The following is a 12,072-nucleotide window of genomic DNA, read 5'->3' as shown; positions in this document are numbered from 1 at the left end:
TGCTGAACCTTCTCTGAGGTCAAACGACATGTGGATCCCAAGGGATGACGACAATCCCTTTTTGTCAGAGGTTCAGCTGTGCACAGTATGCAGAAGCAAGAAGCTGCAGCTGCTGGCATACTGGGGAGGTTTGCAAATCCATCACAGAGCTCCACTGAGCAGGGCAGATCACAGGGGGACATTTTCAGCATCTGCTCACACTGGACCTTCCAAGGGAACAGCAAAGGCTACCTTCCCCACCCCAGGTCACCAAACTGTATTTCTAAGTCCCAGCCGCAAACCAGACCTTTCTAGTAATCCCCCAGCCCCACCAAAATGCATGTCAGCCCTGAGCCTAAATAAAAGGGCCTGAAAGTGACAACACTGGACTCTGATGGTATTAGTGGTACAGTTCTAGAAATCGCTTTTCCCTATCTAGCTTGAGACAGATAGGGTACATGTTGCTGTAGGAAGTTCCTGTTCCTTACAGTGATTATTTCACATATAGATGTGTTTTAAATAAAATATTTAGATCACATATAAAAAGTTATAGGATTTAAAAGCTTTTTTTTTTTACAAAAGTTTATTTTCCACAAGGAAGAGCAATAGGAAAAATTAAATTGTTTTCCACATGTTTTCTTGAAACAGAGTCTACAAGGACATATTCAGCACCAAAACTAAAAACAAAAAAAAGTACAAACAGCCATAGAATATGATCTATAAAGCAAACATTTAATATTGCACTTTGTTTCTCTAACGTTTGGATTTTACTTACTTTTTCCTAATTCAGATCAGAATTCTATATCAAATACTGGGCTACAACTGTGAACCTCATGTTTTATAATGCTGAGAATTGACCAATACTTGTGAAGGAGTAATGCCTCTGAACAACTAACAAGATAATTTAAACTGAAAAGTCTTTATTTTATAAGATTATAGAATTTTCCACTTGAATCCCAAAGGCTGCGATGCCATGTCAATTACTACGATATTGGTCAATCCTGCTTCTTACACAACTTTCCATTACATTAAGTACTTTAATGCTATGTATATCAGCAATTGTTCCCTAGTCTGTTAAAGTAACAAAAAGGAAAAAGTAAAACCACCAAATGCCCTTTTATGCCAACGATCCCATCAGCTTTTAAAATTGTCTGGTTGGAGAGGGTAGAGGGAAGGGACATTCACAAAATTGGCCTAGTAACGTTAAGACATCACCCAATTTCCTTCTCATCCAATATTCTTGCTTGAAGCCCAAGCCTTTTAACTGAATCACTTAAAACGTGACTCATTTATAGTTTATCACCCTGTTGTCATTTCTGAAACATGAATTATAGTTCATGTTCTCATAAAGGCCACTTATGGAAAAGCCTATTACTTCGTTGCATTTATGAAGCCTTAAAAACAAGGCAGAAGTTTTTCAAGGATAAGCACCATACAGAAACACCGGCCTCCCCTCTCTCGCTCCCTTCTGAGCTGTTTTATTGCACAAGGAGATAGATACTTGATGGATTACATCTTGGTTTAAGTAGTCAACACCAGAAGAGCATCCCTTTGTCAATGGTCTGTGTTACACAATTCCTGAAAACAAAAGTTGACTTTTGTTATAAATCTCTAGCATTTTAAGTGCTGGTATTTGCGTTAGCTCCACTGCACTTTTTCTTCCTTGGGGTGCACTCAAGGGCAAGTGCTCTTTCCATATAATTTCTTGCATTATGAATGAATGGTGAACAGTGAAACTCACCGTCCTGTTTGTTTTGAAGCTCTTGAGAGTACCACAGAAGATGCAATCATCAAAGCAATTCTAGCTAACCAAGTATGGCTGGTAACACTGATCTTGCCCAGTTTAATTATACTTCTAGTCTTACTATTTTTACAGTATCATAAACCCTGAAGATAATACAAAGTGCACAAACTGAGCTCTTAGCATAGTCCAAGCTTTTCCTGCAGTTTCAAATATACTTTCTACTAGTGACTCATTACATATAGAATTTTTGGTGATTAGGTAACTATATATAAAAATAAATTTACTTTCCCTTCCCATCCCTACTACTTGAGATATCAATCTGTCTATACAGACAGTGTATGACTATTTCCTTTTAAAATTATTCAGAGGTTGAGCTGGTATCTGCTGGTGCTGCTTTAATTTGTGGCCTTTATTTTTTAAAGCTTTGCAACTTGAACATCTTTTTCTATATATATAATGTAGAAAGAGAAATGGGAATGAGGGTGGGTTTTGTAACTTTTGTGCATGTCCCTATTCCAGATCCCCCTCTCAAGTAAAGAACAAAAACAAAACACAAACACAAAACAAAAAAAGAAGTAACTTAACAGTGCAACATAACAAAACAAATAGCATTCCAACAGTTTGGCAAGTGATGAGTTCACCTGAGATTAAGTGATTTTTAGGCAGTCTGTAACAAAATGCTGCTTTGCAATAATAGTAGAAAGGCAACAAATTCTTAAAAGAAATCAAGAAGGTATACAATCTTGAAGTCTATTAGTTTCTATTAACTCTCCACCCCCTACCCCATCCCCATATCTGTTGCTTATCTACTACAGTAGGCTGCAAAACTAACAGCAAGAAGGATTGGCTTGAAGGCATTTGATGTTTGTAAATAAATCCACAATAGGATCCAAGCTGAAGAGGTGATACATGATCAGCCTACTAGGACAATTCTGAGCATGTGCATATGCAGGTGAAGTCCAGGCTACATTAAATTAAGAAAAGTCAGTGCATTTGTCGAAGTCTGTTGCTGTTGTTTTTTCTGTCGAAACTTTCTTTTGCTCCTTATTGTGCGGACCACAAACAAGTAAGAGGAGGGTAACAACAGTCTGGCATAAATGAGAAAATAAGCTGTAGTGACACTGAACCACCCACCATAAGCAATGAGCATGTGCAAATTTCCAAATCATAAGAGGAAGCCATCCCTCTCTCACAATGTGGTTGAGTGTTTGGACACACATGAGTGTAGGTTAGTAAGGCTGCTCCTAGTATGTGCCAGTATTTAAAGGGAGGGGGAAAAAAAAGCTCAGGTCTTCAAGCATGTGGAGCAGTCCTACAATGTTACTGTAGGCTTCAAAGCATGACCACAGGTTGTTTTCATTTATTCACCATACAGGCAAGAGCAAAACCACTTCCTTTGAAAGTATGTCTCCACTATGACACCTTGACCTTCAACATGGCAGGTACGATTCAAAACTCAAGTCAAGTCAGCTTTTTATGGATTCCTTCAACGAGAGGGGCAAGATGGTCTGTCATCTGTGGGCTGATCTGGGTTTGGATCAATCTAACCAAAAGAGGAAAAAAAAAATCACAATCCAAGGCATTCTTAGAGTCAATTGCTAGAAATAAACCAACCTGAACAAAACCCTGAAATTCAGAAGCTTAAGACAATCATAGTGATAAATGGCATTCCCAATCCAAAGCTTATTCAACTAAAAACCTCTAGTCAATTAGAGAAAATTTTCATTTAAAAATGAGTAACTACAGTGGAAAATTTTAAACTACATACAGGTTGATGGTAACATAAGGATAAGCCCAAAGAACTAATAAAAAACTTGAAAAAATCTGCTTTAGTAGCACAGCAATCTTTTTACTTATTTGCTCTACACTAAAAAGACAACTTATCACTAAAACTGTAACTTAACATTTAATTGATTTGAGATTTCTTGCTTCAAAAGATAGAACACCATCAGTAAAAAAAATCATTCCACTTTTAATTTACAAGCAATTAACCCTCAAGCACTACATAAAATGTCTTAGAAGTTCATGTGTTCCACATGTTACCTCATCTTCCTTTCTAAAAAAGGAAGAAGGGGAACAACTTGCTAACTTGGGTCTCCAAAACTGGATGGTAAGAATAGTTTAAGTGTACAGTATAATTTTATACAACCATTTTTTGAGACACAAAAGTCTTTAAGTCTTTAAGCTCTTTTAATTTTCAGTACTTAAGAGCTGTATTCTATGGTTAAGCTGTGGAAAAGTCCTCAGATAAGTCTCCAGCAGACAAAAACCATGCTGCTCTCTGCCTACTCAATAGCAGATTGTTTGAGGAAAAGAAAAAAATGAATCAACTGTGTGTGAATTCAGGCAAGATTTATCCAAAGGACGCTATTTTACTGATCTCTTATACCACTGCTATTTTGTGAAAAATATGGACATGGAAAGCTTTTGAAGTTATGTCACGGTTATTGAGCGGCCTTCACAGAACTTAAGAATGCAGCCAGGAAGTGCTGGAGAACTGTGTATTTATGGAAACTTCAGTAAGAAAGAATACCTTTTTAACTTGTCTGCATGGAACTTCTAAAAGCCACAGAGAACCAAAAAAGACACAGAACCAAAATTGCACAGACAGTAGTTTTAGAAAGAAACAGAGCTAAAAAACATTAGCACACTATGCAACTATAGACCCAAAATGTTGCTGTTAGCCAATGCTGTGTATTGCATACATAATACAAGGTTTTAACCAAGTTGCTAAGGTACATAACAATTTGGGAATTTCTACAAAGCATTAGAATTGTGAAGATACTGAAAACTCTTGATGCAAATCACCTGCACTAAGCTAAAAAGTTGCCTTATCCCCTGTTCATTATTTTACTGATTTATCCTGATTTTAGGAAGAACCAACTTCATACATTTATTTCAGAAGACAGAATTCAGAAAAACAGCGAATCATCATATTCTGAGGTACTTACTTCTGAATAGAGGGGTGGAGGCAGAAAACGGAACTCCTGGATGTATGCAAACAATGGTCCTGGAAGCGCTCTCTCAAAGTCATCACAAGCACCCATGGGTGCAAGGCTGGACTGCCTTTGCTCCTCTGTGACCACTTCTGCATAGCTTGGAGGTGCTGCAGGGAAAACGCACATTCAGGTCAAACAGCAAGTTCTTATGCATGTCAAAATAGATCATAATAAATTTTTAGCATTGTCAAATGCACCAGCAGGTAGGCAGATTACTTCAGTGACTATTTAACAGTTGTTGAACATGAAAGGCTGGGTTTTTTTTTAATATACCCAAATACAAGAGCAGAGCAACCACTGCTTATTGTGGCTTAATCATCCCCTTAGAATTTAAAGCATACCCAGAATACTGTATTTTTGTACAGGCAGGAATAACAGAACACTGCATTCCTCTGTACTGCAGAAATCCAAGTCTGGGATTTGTACATTAAAAAAAGATTGTTTATTGGACATGTGAAAACAAAGGGAAGGAGACAGAATTTCTCCTTTGACAAGCAGAATTTCCCACTGAAATGAATTACAGAATGAATTACAGCACCTTTTCACAAAGCCTTGGCTACTAAGGCTGGTAAATGACAACATAAACTGCTATTATGACAAGTTACAATGTCTTATAACCAAGTATGCAGCTGGAGGAAGAATTAATTCTGTACAGGTACAATGGCATCTTGCACTTTAACTTGTGGCAGCTTCCAAGCAGCTGGATTTCACTGCTTGTCCTTCGGAGACTAAAGTAGGGCTTCTTCTACAAAGGACAAGCAGATAGTAAGGAAATATCCGCAAGGGATTTCCCATAAGCTTTATTATGAAGCAATGAATAAAGCAGACAAAATTCACAGACTAGCAAACTGATGGGGATTTGTATTGCCAAGTTACCTTCTGGTCTTTCAGGCAGTGTCAGACCAAGCCAATTCATGTTCATGCTACACTGGCTGCTCACACTTGATGTTCTGCTACCAAATGGGTGTAGAGGAATGGTACCAATGACCAGTGGTAAATTCAGGAACAAATCCATGGCGCCTGGAATATCAACATACACCTGTGCAAACAAGAGAGGTGTGATTAGAATGTATGTTTGTACAAGCACTTCCTTATTATTACACTAAGTTCTCTGGCCACAGAATTTTCCATGAGGAACCCAAGTTCCTTACTGTCTGTTTTAGGGCCAATGCCCCTATGGAGACCAAAAGCTCCCCAAGTTAAAAGCAGCTCAAGATTCTTAACATGAGCCCTCACATGGAAATGTTGTCTGCTTGTAACACATGCCCTTAGCTGGCACACCAAACTGTTAAGAACATGCATGACTTGAACTGAACTAATTTACACAACTCCTGTCAGGACACTAACACTAGGATATATATTTCTTCTGTCACTAGCTAGCACAGAACACTTCATTAACAATTTGCAAGGAATTATGAAGTGAAACAGACCATCCAACGTACCATCAGTGAATACTCCACACGGATTATACTACAGTCAAGGATTGAAGGGGAAACAGGTGGAATTTTCAACTGTTTGCCATTCCAGGTTTCTGTTTTGCCAGATGACAAGGATTCCCCACGCAGGTTGGCAACAAGCTGTTTGACTTCCTTCATTTTCCCTTTGGCATAAAATGCCTGCGTTTGGTAAATGGCTGCCTTTGGCACTACCACACGGGAAGAGCAGTTCTCAATCTCAGCAAAGATCTGAATTGATTCACCTAAAACAAAACAGAATTTCATGTTCTCTTTGTATTTACAAGGCAGGTTAAGCAAATTGCCCTGTTCTGTGTACTGTCAGAATGTGCTGGACACTGCTATCAACCCTGTGCCTTGAAAAACACCCACTGATTCTAACAGTAATAGGATCACCACAAGCTTCTCTAAAAGAAAAATGCACAGGTCTAATAGAAGCAGACATCCTTGGACAATTTGGAGACACAGCTAGCATTAGTTAAAATTAGTTGTAGCTAAGAAAACATTGAGACAATTGCTGAATGCTGACTGAGGTGGCAAGAATAGTTTAAATATTTCATTTATGTAAAAGCAGCAAGTACAAACTGACATTTTAAAAGGGAAGGAAAAACATTTCCTATAATTACTTCTGTTACATACCTGGGGTGTAGCCCTTCCTCTCAATTTTGGCACTTAAGGATATTGGGCCTGAGGTACAAAACCAACAACACAGAGTCTTTTCTTTTGTGCCTGCTTGGGGTGACTGCAAGAAAAGAACACTGGACATTTAATTAAGAGTTCCATTAACCCATTAATCTACTTAATTCAACACAATAATATACTTAAATATTTTCATAAATATAGCTAGTTTTAGAGGAAAAAACCAAGCCATTTTAATGGCACTACGCAGATATAAAGTTTATTCTAATTTCATTACTCATTAACACTGCTTTTTCTGCTGCACTTCATACTACAGTCATACTTAAAATATTTTACACATAAATACTGTATAGCTTCAGAAAAGGCTTTATATCCTACATATCCCAACATAATGTTGGCAGAGCTTTTCATTTACCAGTAAACTAGAACATCTTTCCAGTACACTATTTCAGAAACAATTGCTACACTGAAGTACTGTAACCTTGACTCCTGCTATTTCTTCTGTTTCATCTATACTAAACAAAACTTCATTTTTTTACACAGTATCAGGATTTAGGACTTGATCCAAAGCCCATTAAAGTCAAATGGGAGTCCTTTGATTTTAATGGAATTTGGGCAAGGCCAGTGTCCCTTATTTTTAAATAAAGTCTTATTTTTACCCATACACACAAGAAACCTGTTTCAATGGACTTTGAGGTGTTTTTTTCCCCCTTCCATAGGTTAGAATTTGAGGAATAAGAGGGGAAGAAAAAAAGAAAAGGAATTAAGGCCAGACTGACATGAAATTCTCATTCAAAGCAGCTGTGATACTGCAATTATTTTAATGAAATAACATTTCAGAAAAAGATTATACAGAATTGTGATCAGTTCTCCCCATTGGTAGAACACTATCCATATGGAAATTATCAATTATGCACACCAGTACATTTTTTACTTTGCATTTTTAAGTTAGCAGTCTCTCACTACAACATTGTTTCACTGTTCTTTCCACAAATAACTCTTTATTCAAAATCAAAGAGGAACAGCTCACAAAAGTTAACTTTTTAGGGACACTTCACAATTTAGTATTATAAATTTAAATTGACAAAGCTGTTTTACGTATCTTAAATATGAAGCAACTCCAAGTATAAGAAAATGTAGCTTTCAAAATACCAGTAGTTGCAAGAGTTGCTGAACTGATATTAACACTTACAAGATCAGTCGTAATTAAACTAGTGAATAAGTATTATGTAAAATTAGATATGGATATGGTTTCACTTCATCATTTTTATGTCAAACAAAAAAAATGAGTAATTCTGTCAATTCTTACCAGTAATGAAGGAGTGTTGATATCTATATGTTCAAAGACTGTAAATTCCTTCTTTAATTTTACTGGTAGAAACCAAGGCCTATGCAATTCGGCTTTCACCCAATAGCGCACACTGCCATGTCTGCCTTCGAATGAGGTAGCAAGTGGTCTGTGCAGGACACAAAGGTCAAAACTGAGTAAAATCTTTGTCCAATAATGATACAACTGATCAGATCAGGGATTAGTATGCAGAATTGCATTTCTAATGCACTGTAGTACTTAATGCAGCATAACTTATTTGCAAAGTTTCTATATCTCACAAAAATTCAAGATTAAAGATGGGAGAAAAAAATCATCTCCAATTTCATCCTACTATAGTTTTGCATAGATTTAAGAATCAATTAAAGAATTGTACCAGAAAATACCAGGAGAGCACACATCTCCTTTAAACTTAAGAGGCCACTTCCACATCTGGAGTAAAGCATTCCCTTTTAAGGCCAAATTAACACTACCAACTTAAAATCAGCAGTAGTATCAACCAATTATTGTTTTCGATATGGTACTTTGTAACTTATTGCCTACTGTTTACTTGGCTGGTATCTCAGTGTCAGGTTAATTTTAGCTATAACTCAGCACTTTTGTAGTTTATTTTGCCTTAAGTAAAGTAACATTTTAATTTAAGAGTTATGAAGAGAAAGCCTATTTCGAGTACCTTCTAATTTTATTCTACCCTGACGAGACCAGCTTAGAACATTTTATTGTATATGGATGGACATATTTAAGCACATACATACATAAAATCATCAAGCCTATTCTGCCCTGAACTTTGACAGATGAAACAAGTCCTTTCTGCGAGCTAGAGGAAAAACGATGTGAAAAGGCTCCCCAAACCTTTCAGGATCACCTTTTTTTTCCTCCTATAACATCATAAAATGAAAGACATATCTTTATATTCCAGTTATCTACAATTAACACTAGCTTTAACAGTAGTTTTCCATAACTTATTTTTATGCAAGTATTTTACTATGTTTTGAGCACATCATAATGTATAAATTAAACATAAATCATTTGCAAAGCTTCTGCATTTTCCAGAGGGAATACTACTAGCCATGCTAGTAACTTACTAGAATGAATTTTTTCAGTTACAGGTTTGACTTCTCTATTTGCACATGTGAAATGTTTACTTTTTTCCTAATAATCCAAATGAAAGCACTTTCTAATCAGTCTTCCATGTTTCATCCTGCTCCATATTCTTTAGCACAAAAATCAGTAAGGCCAGCATCTGCCTTCTCTTTCCACTGTTGTTCTGTAGTTTAAATAAGTTTTATAAGTATGCTATGGACACAAAATAACAAATAAGCAGGCAGTGTCAAACTTCAAGCTTTTAATACCTGGATTGCTTTTTTCAGCATTATCAACAGCTGGTGTCACAGTTACTCCTTCAGGTTTATTAAAAAGAACCTGTGTTTTGACCAGTGCTTGTGGCATTTTGCTGGCTATCTGTTTCACTTCAAGATAAGCATTTCATGTTCATACATAATGTTCTGTTTTTTCATATTTAAATGCCCCTTCAACTCAAGGGAAGTTCAGTATTAGCCATATTTATTTCTGTAGTTGAGATCTTCACAGAATGCTAAATTGTCTTTAAAAATCTCCATGTCTTCTCCACTCTTCCAGTAAGATGTTCACTTTGAAACCGACCCATAAGTGTTCATCATCTGCAGGTTCTGCTAAAACCAGCACCTCTAATAAACTGCTGGTTTATTAGCTTTAATATTAGGTACTGAGCTATTTCACATAACACACTGCCAAATTTTTTTAACCTTAATGACTTCACTGCTTGCCTTTTACAGCAAAAAGCTCCTTTTTCTATTCATGCTGAGACTCCCTCTGTTCCTGTATATTTAATTTTATTGCAACTTCTATTTAGTTTATTTCCATAATCTTCCACTGACAATGTCCACATTACAAATTTCAGACTTCAGGGGTGGGGGAACAATCTCAGCACATCTGCTCTCACTTTTCCTTTGCACCTTTGCTTTCTGAGACAAATAGGATTACATATAAGAATTTTTCTTGCTTCTGCTTATTTCCATACAGGCTTTCTGCAGGAAGGCCAGCCTGGGTACATACATCCTATTTAAACGAGAACAACCTCCTCTTTTGTTCAGAAGTTGCTGCATCTGTTCCAGACTCAGCCCAAACAATTAGGCTGTGTTCATATCTCTAGTTTTGCTGGTCTGCATGGCTCCAGTAAACTGTTGGTTGGGTTAGAAGGCATTTCAGACACTCTGCAGGACTCCAGTGAATGTTCAAAGTCCTCTCCCTTCTCTTGGGAAGAGGTAAAATATTGGAAGACCTAATGAGTCAGTAGGACTTGGTTGAAAGCAAGTGAGCAACTGGGCAGCAACAAGCTCCCATTTTGTGGAAATTAAAAAAAAAAGGAAGTGTGGATCAGTTCAAAAGCAACCTCTTGAGTTTAATGAGATTATGTCCTCTGCTGCATGCTGGAGCACAATTCCTACTACCATTGAAAAGGTTTCCCCTCCACCCACAGCAGGAGTTTTGCTCAGACGGCTGGGCAGCAGGGCCCCAGGACTACGTGCTAGCACTTACGTCTGTGGAAGCTCAAAGCTGAATGCATATTCATGCCTCCCCGCGTGGATGGTGTGAAGGCCTTCTTCTGAATTGTCATCATCTAGGAAGGGAAAAAAATAACATGCTATTCCACCTGCACACATTTTATATATTATATGGGCTTCTCTTCCAGAATAAAAGGGATTTACACACTTGTCACAGCACTTGAGAACATGGTGTCCCAGAAACTACCATCTCTGGTCCACTTGTATTAACTGCTGGATGTAGGGCCAAACCTTACCTACAGAAGGGTAGGGAAGATTCCCATACTGACCTTACAGAAAGTAGAGGTTAATTTGCTTTAATTTATAATCCTGCCTCTGAACACTGACACACTTGCAACTGCTGCCATTTCAAGGCCTGCCTGCAAGATCTGAAATGGAAATCATGCTTTCCACAGTAATTCCTAGTTAAAATGAAATAGAGATGGCTCTTTAGCCACATTAAGCAAATCTGCATGAAGTCTGCTGTGTAAGACTAAATTTAGTAACTCGGTTTCCTTTTATCTCCTGCCTGGCAACAGTGTCCAGAAATTCATCACCAGAAAAAGAAGAGGGAGGAAAAAAAAAAGGGGTGCACAAGCACCACCTGGAAAGTACCAGATGAACTCAGGAGCACTGAAAAATGGCAAGCCGCCCGATTAACATTGTCTACAGCTAAGCTCTAGATTTTTTTGCTAGATTAGCTTAAGATATTGGTTGGACAGCAAGACACAGGTATTTGCTGGTTCCCCCAAGAAAGCTGACCGTTGTCTACAGCCTGATTTCTTGTGCCGCTTTAAATGCAGCAACAAATTTGCTATTTATCCCAACATGATTACCTTAAAACCAGAAAAAAACCGCTGACTCCATGAAATATAAAGTTGAGAGGGAAATAACTGAGTATCTCGCACATAAAAAAAGAGCCGGAATAATAGAAGGAGACATAGCAAGACAAGGAAAGAGGCAAGTGCTTGTATTTAATGGTCTGAAGCATTAATGTAGGCATTACAGGAAGATTTTAAGTCCCCATTGTCCTACAGACATGCCAACGCTCCCTTTCCTGTAGTGAACCACAAAAAAAAAAAGATTTTTCGGCATTTAACAAAAAGAATTAAAAAATAAAACCAGCCCCCACCAGCAAGCTATCGACACAAACGCAGGGTCACGATAGTAAGTGTCAGGAAAACGCACCGAAAGGGCGAGACAATGCGTATCGGTATGAGGGTAAAAAATTATTTATTTTTTTTAAAGAGAGGGGGAGCGTTTTTCTCGGTTGTGTCTGTATTTCCCAGCACGGCCATCTCCTCCTCAGACAAGTTCCCGTCCTCCCTTTATCCCCCACCCCCTCCCA

The 12,072-nt window shown here is 37.6% G+C and overlaps 1 protein-coding gene across 1 annotated transcript; it reads right to left on the bottom strand.

Moving 5' to 3' along the window:
* Positions 1 to 1,875: 1,875 nt before the first annotated feature.
* ARRDC3 (arrestin domain containing 3) lies at positions 1,876 to 10,801 on the bottom strand (the record flags this gene model as incomplete). Its single annotated transcript, XM_010085417.1, has 7 exons — positions 1,876 to 3,266; positions 4,675 to 4,829; positions 5,599 to 5,761; positions 6,165 to 6,421; positions 6,816 to 6,918; positions 8,125 to 8,272; positions 10,720 to 10,801. Coding segments are annotated over 7 exons (965 nt in total), but the record flags the coding sequence as incomplete, so codon positions are not given.
* Between the last annotated feature and the right edge of the window lie 1,271 nt (positions 10,802 to 12,072).

The sequence above is a fragment of the Pterocles gutturalis genome, unplaced genomic scaffold (genome assembly GCF_000699245.1).
Source record: "Pterocles gutturalis isolate BGI_N339 unplaced genomic scaffold, ASM69924v1 scaffold4125, whole genome shotgun sequence".
NCBI classification, from domain to species: Eukaryota; Metazoa; Chordata; class Aves; order Pterocliformes; family Pteroclidae; genus Pterocles; species Pterocles gutturalis.
Note: the sequence above shows the minus strand (reverse complement) of the source record. Positions and strands in the feature narration are given on the sequence as shown.